This window comes from Cryptomeria japonica, chromosome 4, assembly GCF_030272615.1.
Source record: "Cryptomeria japonica chromosome 4, Sugi_1.0, whole genome shotgun sequence".
In the NCBI taxonomy this organism is placed as follows: Eukaryota; Viridiplantae; Streptophyta; class Pinopsida; order Cupressales; family Cupressaceae; genus Cryptomeria; species Cryptomeria japonica.
Genome location: NC_081408.1, coordinates 83,527,073 through 83,541,835, shown reverse-complemented (window position 1 = coordinate 83,541,835; position 14,763 = coordinate 83,527,073). Strand labels below are relative to the sequence as shown.

Here is a 14,763-nt window from a genome sequence, read left to right as displayed (position 1 = left end):
CGAAGAAAGACAAGCTAGAAGAGGAGAATAGGCAACTTGTTGTAGCTATTCATAAAATTACAAAACCTACTGGTGAAGGGAGTAATCCTACGAGTTCTTCCGGTTCACAAGAATCAATTTGGGGGGTTGAAAGAGCTTCTTGGAAGGTATAGGCATTGGAATCTTGGGTGGATCAACTTCATGATCTATGTGCACAAATGTTGAAAGACATATTCCAAATGATGGTTAAGTTGGAGATCATTGAAGAAAAATTGAATCATACCTCCGAGACTTTAAAACAAAATTTGGAAAGGGTTGAAGGTAGCTTGACAATTTGGCTCATGATGTCTCGACAATAGTTAAGTATTCTTCAGGAGCATGCCATTATTCCTTCCAGGGTCATGTATCTGGAATTTGAAGAACTTTTAGAGAACAAAGCCCTTGTTCTCAAATCCCTCATTAAAGAGATTGATGATGCGATGAGATAGCGAGTTGAAGTATTCCAAGGTGTTGTTTCTCATTGCGAGAAGGCCTCTTGCAATATAATGAGTTTGAATGAAGAGTTGGTACTAGAAGAATAAGTACTCGTAGATATACATATGAAGATTCATAATGAGTGGAGTGAACAATTTTCAGCTACCTCAATTCAGGTTTTGATGAAACATCAAATCTTCTTGCATGAAATCTAGTCCACTTTGAAGAAGAGAAACTCTATGCTTCTTCAATGCCATGACACCATTGTGAAGAACATGGTTGTTGCCAAGAACACCCACGAATCAAATCATGTTGAGCTACGAACGATCGTCCAGAAGTTCGAAGGATCATGTCTTCACATGTTGCAACTTAAGTGTTTTTCAACACTTAGTTGCATTTTTCAGAATTGTAATTTCTTAGTTGTATTTTTTATTTTGACAAGTTACATGTAAAAACATTTTGTAAATTGCAAGTCAAATCATTACTTGTACTTCTGTAATTACATGTAAAACAACTACAAGTTGTGTTCAATTAGGACTGTAGTTGGAATAAGTCATCGTTAGTTATTGAATAAGTCTTGGTGGGTGAGAGAATCTCTCAAGTTAGTTAGGATCCTCCCACCTTTTTCTCAAGACTCCTCTCCTATAAATACTTAAGGGGGTCTATTGTAATTTCTATCTTTTGGAAAGCAAGCAAAAACTCTGCCAAATTTGCAACAAAGAAGTCTTTGAGATTTTATGTGTAAATTGAAGAATTGAAAGGAATAGAAGAAAATTACTCAAGTATCGAGACTTTGTGCTATTTTCTTGAGTTTATGTTCAATACTCCTTTCTTGCAAGTGTTTCTTAAAGGACTTAATCAAATTTGGTTTGCAGACTTTGTGCTGCAAGTATTGGAGATTAATCTAGTTAAAGTAGAAGTTCTATTGAGAAAAGCTGCAAGACTTTGTGCTTACACTCGTTGTTAAGAGAGATTAGATGTAGATTTTATAATAAGAAATAGCTGTGAAACTTTGACCTCACACTAGTTCTTGTTGTCTTGTGTAGAAAGAAATAAGTTGATTTAGACTTTCTGCTGTTATAATTTGTTCTTAATATCATTAGAATAGAAAAGAGTAGACAGGACTTCCCATATTCAAGACTTTGAGCTTGATATTGTTGTCCCGTCCCGAAGGAAGTGACATAAGTTTTTGAGCTTTCAGGAAACTTCATTTCCTTTCTCTCATTTATTTTAAAGTTGTTATTGTTGTGTTTACCATAAATTGCTATCACTTTTCTGTGAAGAGAAAAATATATTAGCTTTCTTGAAAAGTGAAGAAAGGCTATTGTTTTATCTAATTTTAGTTTTAGTATTAGATATAGATAGGGGGAGCCTTCCCTTAATTATGAGAGTTTTACTCACACACTGTGGTTGAAGCCATAATTTTGTATATTTCCCCAAGTGTACAAAATTTTCAATCAACAAATAAAAATAGAGATAAAGATAGAGGGAGATGAAGAGGGAGACAAATACATAGAGAGATAGAGAAAGGTAGAGGAAAAAATAAAAATAGAAAGAGAGAGAGATAAGGAGATAGATAAATAGAGAGGAAGAGGTAGAGGGAGAGATAAAGGTAGAGAGATGAGAGAAAGAGAGATAGATAGATGAGTATATAGGGAGTGGAAGAGATAGATAGATATAGAGGGAGAGGGAGAAGGGGAAATAGAGGGATATGTGGCAATATGATAAAAAGATAGAGAGAAAGGGATAAAAGGACATAGAGAGAGGGGGAGATCTAGAGAGAGATAGGTAGAGAGGGAGAAGAAGGGAGAGGAGAGAAGTTAGTGTTATCAAATTTTAATTTAATATATTGAAATTCCTTTTTAATATTTGAAAATGAATATTAGAAAATTTTAATTAAAATACTCTTGTAGTTGAAAAGATTTAATTTCAATTGTTTAAAATGAGTGTTACTAGATTATATAAATATTGTTGTTAATGAATATTAGTTTAAGGTTAGCAATTACAATAAATTTTGAATGTCTTAAATTTTTATCCATAATTCAAGTAAAATTATAAATTCATTACAAAATTTATATAATACACAATTCAATGAAAATGAAAATTTTATTACATTCAACGAAACTTTAAAATTTATTACAAAATTTATATAATAATATACAATTCAATGAAAATTGAAAAATTATTACAAATATGTTATGTGGATTGAGTTATGATGTCACTATATATATACTAGCCTATATATATAGAAATATATATAAAAAAAGCCGAGAGATATCTAGGCTTTCATTTATTAATTTATTAATTAACTTTTTATATATATATTTCTATATATATAGGCTAGTAGCATCCGCAGGCGCAATTGTAAAGAAATTAAATTATAAAATAGGTATAGTCTTATAAAATATGACCATATAAAGATTTATAGTTTTCCAGCGTAAGGTTTGTTTTTTTAATATCAAAGCATATGTTTTGATATATAAAAGCATATGTTTTGATATATAAAGAAAGCTAGACTTGTCGAGATGCCTATTTTTTTAAAATTTTACACAGTAAAGTCAAAAAAGTCAAATAGGCTAGGGTTAAGATTAAGGTTAGGGTTAGGGTTAGGGTTAGGTTCATGATTAGGGTTAGGTTTAGGCTTAGGCTTATGGTTAGGATTTACATCATGCACCAAGCTATTAATACCCTTCATATATTAGGCTTAGATTTAGGGTTATTTTTAGGGAAATAGCTATTTAGCCCTTAGGATGCACCAAGCTATTAATACCCTTCATATATTATTAATACATTGTAATAGATGATTGGTGCATCCTAAGGGTTATAGAGTCATTCCATATTTTTAGGGTTAGGGTTTAGGCTTATGATTAGGTTAGGTTAGGTTTAAAGTTAGTGTTATTATTAGGGTAATGGGTTAGAGTTGTGGTTAGGACTATGGTAAAGGTTATGATTTACATCATGGTTAGGGTTAGGGTTAGGGTTAGGGTTAACATTAGTATTATAGCAAGGGTTAGGGTTAGGGTTAAGGGTTACTGTTACGATTAATGTTAGTGTTTACATCATGGAAAGGATTAGGTTTGTAGGGTTAGCATTATGATTAGGATTTACACCATGATTAGGGTTATTGTTAGGCTTATGGATACGGTAGGGCCTAGGATTATGGTTAGGTTTAGGGTTGAAATCATGGTTAGGGTTATGGTTATGGTTTGGGATAGGGTTTAGGATTACGATTAGGATAATAGTTAAGGTCTACATCATTGTTAGGATTAGGGTTAGTTTTAGGTTTGGGTTATAGTTAGGTTTAAGTTTATAATTATGGTTATTATTAGGGTTAGGATTTACATCTTGATTAGGGTTAGGGTTAGCATTACACTTTATAAATAGGGTCTAATTATGGCTAGATTTAGAATGAGTATTCAAATAGTGTTAGTGTTTACGGATAAAGCATGGTGTGAGGGTTAGGATTATATTATAAATTAGGATTAGGATTCAATAAGGATTAGGGTTCAGATTAGGGTTAGATTAAGGTTGAAGTTGTAGGTAGGGTCTATTTCTATAGTTAGGGTTCAATTATGATTAATGTTTGATTATGGCAAGGGTTAGATTAAAATTAGAGTTGAATTATGATCAGAGTTTAATTAGGGTTAGGATTAAGTTTAGGCTAGAATTTAGTTATGGTTATATTAGGGTTCAAGTTATAGTTAGGGCTTAATTGTAAGGTTGTACTTAAATTTAGGATTAGGTTATGGTTAGATTAAGGTTGAAGTTTGGGATTAGGTTATGGTTCAAGGTTCAATTAGTTCTAGACTAGTGAAATTATCAAGGTTAGGGTTTGATTATGGTCAGGTTTTAATTATAGTTAGTGTTCGTATAAGAGTTCATGTTTTTAATTAAGGTCAGAATTAGCTTTAGAAATATTATATTTTTATTACTAAAATTAAGAAACATAAAAAATATTTTTGATCCCTCTAAAAATTATATATAAATTTTGAAGTATTTGTTTAAGCATGTGATTTTGATTTTTTCAATTTAAAAATATTATATTTTTATATTTAAAATTTCAAAACATACAAATTATTTTTTATCTTTCTAAAGTGATGATTAAGATTCTTTCCTTCTTTTTTAATCAAAATTGCTTCTATATACTAATATAATATGTAGGCAACATTATGTTAACAAAACAAAATCATGTGTTTTATCACTCTATGCAAAGAAAAATTGGTTGATATTAAATTGATATTAATCACTATAACATACAAATTTTTACAATAATTTATTTGAAATCATATAAAGCATGATTTTTTTTCTTTCACATTATATTATGAGGTAAATAGCCTTAATAGAACTTCATAACTTAATTCCCAATCCATTACCTTTACTTTGAAATTATTCCATTTTTTTTTATAATAATAGATGTTGATACAATCCCTTTATTGATGAAAATTAAATTTATGATCATTAATCATAAATATACATGAAAAAATATAATAAAAATAAAAGAACTATTTTTTAATTCAAAATATCAATAAAATGAACATGTTAGACATAATTGGTCCCATGCATTTCACATAAAACTTCAACTTTTTTGCATCTTCTTTGGGCATTTCTGCCGACTTCATTAGCGAGCAATTGTAGGCTCTCTTAAAGCCACGCAACAGGGGCAACAAGTCAACAACATGCAATAACTGCCAAAACATGGAGTCAAGGAAATCCTGTAAATCCATAAAACACTAAAATAGGGATACATATCTGTAATTGGGATAGCAACTTTTTGTATGCAAATTAATTTTTTGACTATTTCAGAATACTTAATTATTCACAGCACTTCAACAAATTAACATAAATTCATTAAAAACATAAAAAAATTGACAAAGAAACTCGTAGTTCCCAAAAATTGCCGACTGCGCATGATTTGAAGCCCATATACGTTCTCTGCATGCAAGGCCAAAAGTATCTACCATGGCAAACACCAGATATTTTAATATTCTTATTGTAGTTACTAAAAGCGGATAGCCCTCTTGAAACTGGGTAAACCAAGCTCGCGATGTCTAGTTCCTTTGCCATGCGAATGTACTGCGACTCACAGATGCCTGCAATTTCAAAGCTTGCATTTTTTGTAAGCAAAGCTTGCATCTTTTGTAAGAAACCAAAACCAACTTAAGTATCGAAAAATTAATAAACCAAACCTGTGTAGAAAACAAAGAAATCTTCCACAAAGCTGCAAGCAATGAAAATAGAGGCCATCCTCGCCAATTCCTTGAAGTTTAACAGTCTTGTGATTCTGTTTTATCGCTTCCATAAACATTTTCTTTCATCCTTGCCACTTTTGTCAAGACTCCAAATAACCAAGATTTGTGGTAATAAAAAAGGTCTTCTGCATGTCTAGGGTACCTAGCACAAACCAGATGCATCCCTCCTTTTTCTTGTCAATAAGGGCTTCGAAAGCTCTGCGTGAAGCTAAATTAATTTATGGCTAAATCCCTGCTCCTCTCTGAAACAGACTCAATACGGATTTGTTAAACACATGAAGAAATGACTGCCTCTACTAAACAAATGTCACGGATTTATTTTTTTTAAATATGGACAACAACTGGCATATTACAGAAGAATAATATAATAGTATAATGTGATTGATTGAGAATGGAAGACTTGAGAGCTATACCTTTGTTGCTCGAATAGTATTCTAGGTTTTAAAAAAGACATAATTGGAATCGAAGCTTAAAAAATTTTGTAATGCAAATGCGAAGTTGGATGGTAACCGTTTTTTTGTTGCAAAATTCATCGGTTTCCAAATAACTAATTCAGTCAGATACCGTAATATTCTAAGTGAGCGATGGTGATTAAACTCAGCAACGAAATTTAATCTGACCATGAATAAAACTTTATGACGGATGACTGCCATTGTAGTGTTACGTCTCACAGGATCCACAAAGTCTTCTGAAATGTGAAGAACAAATTTCGTGAATAAAAACAATCATAAAATACAAAACAATAAAGTGTTATTAATTGAAAAAAAAAATTAAGAATAGCATTAAAAATCAACAAATACCCGTAAAAAAAAATGAAGTGCATCCGCTGTGTTGTGCTACTGATTTTCACAGAAACGGCTGAGTCACGTTCTCCGAGTTTTCAGCATTTATAATGTTAAAATGCATTTGATTCAGCATTTATAATGTTAAAATGCATTTTGCATTAGTTCGTTTTTTAAGCATTCGAATGTTTAATGCATTTAATTTTATTTATTTGTTTTCCATTGGGTATGTAGGTTTTAATTTTTAGGGGAATTGAATTTTATAGGTCAGGATTCAAAAATGTCACCTAAATTCGAGGAGATGATTTTGTGTACATGGATGGTTGACATCCATACTGTGACTGTAGGAAGCCTCTCGGCTTAATTAGATTATTCCTTAATGGATAAAAAAAAGTTAGAAGGTGGAATACCTAAAACTATGAGATTTTTTTATTAACATTTTTCTTAAGGCTGATGTGTTTTAAATGAACCAATCACTTTACAAACAAAATTATCACCATTACAATAAATACAATAAAAATTCATTTGAATTATAAACAATAATATTTTTATAAATATAATTATTATTAATTTATAGAGAGGGGGTGAAATCAAATAAGTCAATGAATTACAAATTGGCTTTTTACTTTTCAATATATTTCATTTTTTCCAATTTTTTTCAATTTGATTTTATTTGTATGTTTCAATATAATAGTTACAATTTTAATCTTTTTTATTTTATTTTTAATATTTTATTAGAAGAGCAATTTTGATTTTTTTATATATTAAATATAGTGTTATCAACAGAATTACAGCACGAGGAGGTTCCAAAATTAAGTCAGCTCCGGAGGCATGCCTCACACGGAGAGTAAGTCACAAGAGCAGCCAAAAATGTAAATTACATAGTGAAGCAACTATATAATAACATAAAAGGTATTAATGCAGCAGGTCTTCAAACTGATCAACCCAAGCTGTCCATCCGAGAGGTCCTTCCATCCAAGCGATGCTTTTATTAACTTGGATTTGAGCAATCATTTTTATCTGATCATCAGTCGCATTCTTGTTTTTGGTAATTTCCTTGTGCAGCTTTTTCACCGTTTTATTGAAAAAAACCATATTGTTCATGTGGTTACGATAGTCGTAACCGTCTTTCATTTCAAACACGAACATAGTAGAGTGCCCCATCTTGAGGAATCTGATCAGTTTCTCCCTCTCGATCATCATCGTAATACAAACCTGCGAAGAGATTTTAATAAGGGTGAGTTTAAGGTATAACTCAGTAAGAGATCTATGTGCACCTTGAAACCTTTCCTCATTTCTGCATTTCCATAGCTGCCATAAAATGTTAGCTGAAATAATGAACCATAGAATATTAGAATCATTTTTAAGTCCATGAATGTAACCTGTAATAATTTCAAAGATATCAATGTACTTGGGGTACGTAATTCCACATAATTCCCATACTTTCTTTGCAAAATTACATTCAAAGAATATATGTCTACAAGTTTCAGGTTTATTGCAGAAGGTACAACTATCATAATTCATCTGGTAATTGTTAATAGGTATTCTATTAATTAACAATAACCATCTAAAACATCTGATCTTGGGGTCAATGGAGGATTTCCAAATTCTTTTAAAATTTTTATTCCAGTCCTTCATCTCCAAGTCAGTATACCACACATTATTAACATGCTTAATAATACTAAGATTATTATTCAGGGAGTTGTAAACATTTTTGGCTTTAAGTTTAGTCAGTAGAGAACTATCAGTCCATTTGCTGTTAGTGAATCTATGAGAGTCAACGAGGCAGTTTGAAGGGATATTCGAGCAGGCTCTAGTAAGCATGGAGTATGTTTTTTTATGAGCGATAGGAAGATTATATTTATATCTTAACTCATCCCAATTAATCAAGCAATCATTTTCAAAAAGGTCCATGAATGTGGAGATTCCCAAGTTATTCCATACTTTGGCCGAACAGCCTTGAGTCAATGCAAGCGGCTTCCCTTGGAGATACAGATTCCACCAAATAGACCTCTCACCATGTAGAGAGTCGTTCGAATGGAATGCATTATCAGAAATGCAGTGTCTAGACAACTCCCAAGCTCTCCATAATGTTTTGAATACTGCAGAGCCATGCACAGCAGTAGGAAATTTACCAAAGATGATATCAGCAAATGGGAGATTTTTCCAAGTTTTAGCTTTTTTTGGGTAACCTCTCAAGATATTGTTCCTAACAAGTACTTTCCATGGCTCTTCTCCATCTACACAGTGAGAGATCCACTTGGTGGCAAGTGCAATACCTTGGAGTCTAAGGTCTTTTAGACCAAGCCCTCCATATTTTTTATCAGTGCAGCACCAGTCCCATTTAACCATGTGGCACTTTTTATTTCCTTTACCATTCGACCAAAGGAAGTTCCTTATAGCCTTCTGGATTTCTAAAATTTGATAGTTGTTGAACATCCAAGCAGAAGCGTAGTATATGTTGTATGAAGATAAAATCTTTTGACAGACTTGAAGTCTGCCAGCAAGTGACAGGAATCGGTTGAACCAGCTATTAAGCTTTTTTGTGATTTTGGTCTTAACCCATAACCACATATCCTTAATAGAGGGATCTACAGCAAAAGGGATGCCCAGGTATTTGGTTATGGTGGTTGGGCCACCCCACTGGAAGCCAAATTTCAACAACCACCCCGGAGGATGTTCATCCCAGCCAAGACAAATACATTTGGCCTGAGATAGTTTAGCACCCGAGATCGAGCAGAAGAGATCAAGTTTCTTAGTAAGACAATTAAAGTTATCATCTTCCATCTTAATGAATAAGCTAGTATCATCAGCGAATTGACAGATAGACAGATCCTCATTGTTGGGAAGAGTAATACCTTTGACAGCCGGGGATAAAGTGTCGTCAGTAAGGATGTAGGTAAGAGCTTCAGAAGCAATTACAAATAGAGCAGGGGCAAGTGGACATCCCTGTCTAATAGATCGAGTTAGAGGAAAGGGCTCCGAAAGAGATCCATTAATATCAACTTGGGCCATAACATCTTTAAGCAAAAGTTTGATATACTTATAGAATAGGTTAGGGAAACCAAAGGCCTTGAGCATAGTATCAATAAAGCTCCATTCTACTTTTTAAAAATAAAAAGTAACTATATTAGAATTGTTAAAACCTAAAATTTTAATTTAAAACAAAATAAAAATTAAATATAAATGTATTAAAGAGGTAGAAAGTCAATTTAGAATTTATTATAAAACTATATAAAAACATGAAAAATATGTTATGCTAGTAAATTTGAAATAGTCTTGTAGGATTATTAAGATATGTCTTCCAACTCCAATATAATTTTAAAAATAAATTTACATTAATATATAATAATATTTAAATTAAATTAATTAAAAATAATCTATTTACCATTTTAAAAGAATAATAACTAATTAAATTTTATTAATTACCGTACTTGAAAAATACAATATTAATATAACAAAATTATACCTAATAACTAATCTTTATTTTTTCATCTTTAACAATTGTGATCAAGATCTATAAATTTATGTTTCAATTGTTTAAAAATATCTAATAAATTAAGAAAATATTTAAAAATAAATTAAAATCTTACCTAAAATATATTTTTTCTTCACATCAAAAAAAAATATTAAAATTTGAAAAATTGAATATAATTTAATTTTTTTTTTATTCACATGTAAACTAAAAATAATGACAAATTTCTAAATTTAGAAAACTATATTCTCATTAATATTGTGGATCATTAAAACTAAAATAAAAATAATAAAAATAATAAAAAAATACAAAACTATATAAAATATTGGTATGAATTTAATACAAATGCGTACAAACCTCATGTAATCAGAGAGAGTTGAGCAAGTGAATATAGCCGTAGCATGGTATTGCAAGTTAATTAATTAAAAGTACAGCATGGTATTGCAAGTTAATTAATAAAAAGTACATCCACTCCTCGGTACTCAACATTCATTTTTTTAATATTAATTTTTTTAGTTGTTTTTAATGTCATTATTATGTGGAGTAAAAAATCTGTACCTCTCGCTTTAAATGTCATTATTGATATTTAATTTAATAAATTGAAAGTAGAAATGTTTTTGGTGAGAAAATTAATTTTTTTTGTCCACTCCAACCAATAAAAATATAAATAAATATGATTTTTATTATTATTTAAAATAAAAACTAAATTTATACTATAATTTTATTGTCTAAGTATTTTAAATCTTTATTCTAATTGATTAAAATAATTTAAAAAAATGATCTAACATTTGCAGGAACTGATAAACTCTCCTAAATGGTGAAAATGGTGCTATAGACGAGAGTTAGGGCGGAGTCTTATGGTGAGTTTCTCTGCAAATCTAACAAAAGGAATTCAGGTCACACTAGCATTTCTTAATTTGACCATTGGGTTCATTTATTCTGCTGTTAAATTGATTCACAACCATTATAACGACTTTAACAATAAAGCTTTATATCCGATTTTTCTTTTTTCTTTTTAAGGAATTTTTATTCATTAACCAATTGATTCTAGCTGCATGAATTTCTCTTCCTAAGAAAAATGGCAGGCAGAAGATACATTGATCCTTTTAAGAGGCTAAACTATTTCTCAAAAACGTCGTCCTTATTGCTGTATTCCAATGTTCAATTCTACCCATTTCAAAGTGTTCTGAGGCTACACAACCGACCCATAATGAATATGGATTACAGAGTAGCGTGTATGAGTTCGAACTCAGGGGCTGATGGACGAATGCCTGGCTGGTTGATGCATTTGCAGCAAGTACTTGCAGGAGCAGATCCACCGGCTGTCAAAGCGAACGAGACAACTCCAAAGGTGGCTTTAGGTATTTTATAAGGTTCGAATGTTTAATTTGCATATTTGTCTGATAGACTTGATAGAAATATTTCAGTCATTTTATTTTATTTTTCTGATTCACTTTATGGACTAACCTAGATATATGGAGGATCCGTGCTTTCTTTCTTTGCTGTTCAGAGAAGTTTTTTCAGTTAATTACATTCTTAAAATTTATAAAGATGGGATGCCCTCTTTACCATTACTTCGTAACCCCTCCGAACATTAGCGATGGTGTACAGGCTGTATTTTCAATTGCCAATTGACTGCGTTTTCCCAATAGATTCACCCCTAAGCAAAGTGTTAAAATGTATCGGCCAAGTCTGTATATCTAATACTAAAATACTAGTTTTAATGGTGCATTTTATGTTATCATCAAAGGTTAGGCTGAAATTTTTTTTTGTTTGTTTCATCTATTTAGCTATATAATCCGTACTAAATAAATATATCTTTTCTATCCTTCTAAAATTTCTCGTGTATTTTAGTGCTTCCTCGTTCAATAGGAAAATAGTCAAGGTTTAATCTATCAAATGTGCTACATGACTTATATTAGGATTAACAACGGAACTGATTTGCTTTTGAAAGAAGTCAAAATTTGCCTCATTTATGTACCTTTCCTTCTAAGCTTAACCTTAAATCAGGTTTCTGGAATTGAATTGTTAAGGTTATCTAGATGTTCCTAAGGATCAATGTGATCATGCAAATGGGAACCAATCTGATAAAATACTCATGTATTCGATCATGAAAATTTTACATGCATAGAGAGGTAGATCGTTTGTAATGGAGATAATGCCTTCTCTGGACACATATGGGAACCCTAACATTCAGTAAGGCTTTCTAGCCAATACCCAGTTAGATTGTCATTTGGCAAACCCTCTTAGTGGACGCAGACATGTGAGACTATTTGGCTTTCAGTATTTTACCAGTGTGAGCTTGGGGTGTTTCCTTTTGTGACTAACTGTAATCTTAATTAATTAGGATTTCCATTTTCTCTCTCACTTTTATACTTTATTTGGATTTTGTTCATCTGACAACTTGATCTCTAAAAGGCTTCAACTTTTCACGGATCTCGGTATTTCTTGATGAGTCTTAAGCAAATGTTCATATGTGCATGCTTCTAGATGTCAATGGATATATTCTGAGTTGCCAGATTCTTCCCCGGCAGCCCAGGGTCCTGGTCCGGTCCGGCCCAAATACTGGTCCGAATGCGGTCCGGCCCAAATGTTGTTGTGTCGCTAGGTCAGATCCCTTCTAGGGCCGACCTAGTGCACAAAATGCCAAGTGGTCTGTTGGCCTTGGCATTTGGATATCTCAGTTGTATGAGTCTAATTTGGGGCAGGCCCTATTTGGGCGAACCACTTGTGTGTAACTTGTGATTAAGTTAAATGTAACTTGCAACTAAGAGAGACTCATATGTAACTTGTAATATATAGGTCTGACCCTATCCTTGGCGCCAAAAGTATATGGCCGACTTGAGGTCTATTAGGAGGTATTGATTCATATATATGCAAGCTGATGATTGCATCAATAGATATGAATTCAATAACATGAAGGACATGTAGTGTGCTCGGGGGTGACGATAAGAGCTTATCGTCTATGGTTGGGAAGACAACAGATTTGATGTTTGCCTGTGGTTAACGAGCACTACCGTAAAATCAACACCAAATACGGCCAGGGTCTTGTAGTTTGTTTGTGGGTTCACTGTGAAGAACTCAAGGAGAATTTCGAAGAATTTGCAGTGAATTTTGACCTCAGGGGTAGAACCCAGGAAGAATTTGACAGATTTAAAACACTTTTTTGATTTTTTTAAGTTCTTTTTTGGTCTATTATGGTCAACTCGACCCTCCACCCCTATAAAATAGACCACTAAAAAGGCCAGAAAGGTGAAACATCTCATTTGCGCTTTTGTGCATTTGCCACAGCAGGATGATGATGATATGTTTGATGACTTCTGATGATATTTGATCAGTGATGGCTGATTGTTAATGTTGACATTATTATTTTTGAACTGAAACATTGATATGGTGGTGTTGGCATTTTGTTATGTTATTTGGACTAAAACGTTAATATATATGGTGGTGTATTTTGCTCTATTACTCTATTATTAGCATAGTTGATAGTGGTGTATTATGAACTTATTTGTTGCTGCATTTATATATATATATATATATATTTTAATTTTTATATATTTTTGTATAGACGAACCCAAAGTAAACTTGAACCCACCCCAAAATTTTTTTGAACGAATCCGCGAACCCAAATCCAATTCCGAACTGTGACTGACAACTTAGGAGTTAGGATATATTTTCAGTTTTTTTTTTGATCGGTAATTGGTATCTAATGTATTAAAAAAGTGGAAGATTGCATCCATAGTTTCAACAGTTTTCCATCAAAATGAAAAAAAACCAAGTTATTCCAAAAAATCTGTCATCAAATCCTAATCAATGGCTATCTACATCTATCCACAGTATGCTGTTCAAACACAACCCAAAAATGGGACCTAGCCTGCTTATCTAACTTGCCTCGACTACCGCCTTCCCTTTGCCGTCAACTACTTCGGTTGGAGCTGCATTCTGACTCACAATTTCTGGTTCATATTGGCTCCTGGATGACTCTTCTCGCAGCAGAGTGTGGATGCGTCTCGACCTCTTCAACTTAGCCAGGCGCCCACGCCTCCACTTTGGAACGTCCTCCTGCTTCTTCAGTGCCCTGTACTCATTGTAAGGACCCCATTTCACTTGCTCCAGTCTAACCTCCCTCTCCTCCACTCTGTCAAGGAAAATTTTCACCCCTTGCATCCCAATCTGGGTTGTCATTCTTCGAACCTCCTTATTACGATTTGCGCTCCAAATTAAGAATGGTCTGAGGGGAGGGGTATATTAACCAACGTGTAACCAAACACTTCTTGGACACACAAAACCTTTCATATCCTGAGCCACCGCCATCAAGCTATCTAGACCCTGCGATGTCCCCTTTTTGTTGACATCAGTTCTTTAGTGAGGATTAGCCTATTACCCTGACCTCGTAGGCTAATGGGATTGGTTAGAGGGTCTTTTGAGGATTGGTATCATCCCCAGTGTTCAAAGTGCTTTAGTTTGGTCTTCGTTTGGCATCATTCGGACATCATTTGATCTACTTACTATTTTTAGTAAGTCTTGGGATGTTAGAGATGGACCCCTGCTATATTTAGTAAACGGGGTATGGTCATATGCAGTCTCCTCATGTTAGCTCCTAGTTTAGACGGCGTTAAAAAATATAGAGTATTCATGGAGATATTAATGTTTAATTGGCTCAATTAAACATTAATTATTTGGAGATTATATTATTAAGTTATAAAATGACTTTATATTATAAAACACTTAAATGAGGGTCTATTTATCATGAGAAGGGGGCCAAGTTTATTAATAATTTATGAGCACATAACCTAAGATTTAA

General features: G+C 32.6%; 2 protein-coding genes across 10 annotated transcripts in view; one reads left to right on the top strand and one right to left on the bottom strand.

Annotated features, from left to right (window-relative positions):
• Positions 1-7,399: 7,399 nt before the first annotated feature.
• LOC131874899 (uncharacterized) lies at positions 7,400-9,499 on the bottom strand. Its single transcript, XM_059218845.1, has one exon. The coding sequence runs from the start codon at positions 9,497-9,499 to the stop codon at positions 7,400-7,402; it is 2,100 nt and encodes a 699-aa protein (XP_059074828.1).
• A 1,241-nt stretch (positions 9,500-10,740) lies between these two features.
• The window catches only part of LOC131037062 (uncharacterized), a 136,511-nt gene continuing 132,488 nt past the window's right edge, over positions 10,741-14,763 (top strand). For 2 of the 9 annotated variants that reach the window (XR_009372219.1, XR_009372218.1), the window contains exon 1: positions 10,981-11,320. The gene's annotated coding sequence lies outside the window, so the exon portion shown is untranslated. Of the gene's footprint in view, positions 10,820-10,979; positions 11,333-14,763 lie in introns of those variants that run through there. The other 7 variants (XR_009372216.1, XR_009372214.1, XR_009372213.1 and 4 more) reach the window with 6 other exon arrangements.

Excerpts from the sequence above, each read along its gene's own strand:
- LOC131874899 (XM_059218845.1), bottom strand. The coding sequence starts at position 9,499 with ATGGCCCAAGTTGATATTAATGGATCTCTTTCGGAGCCCTTTCCTCTA.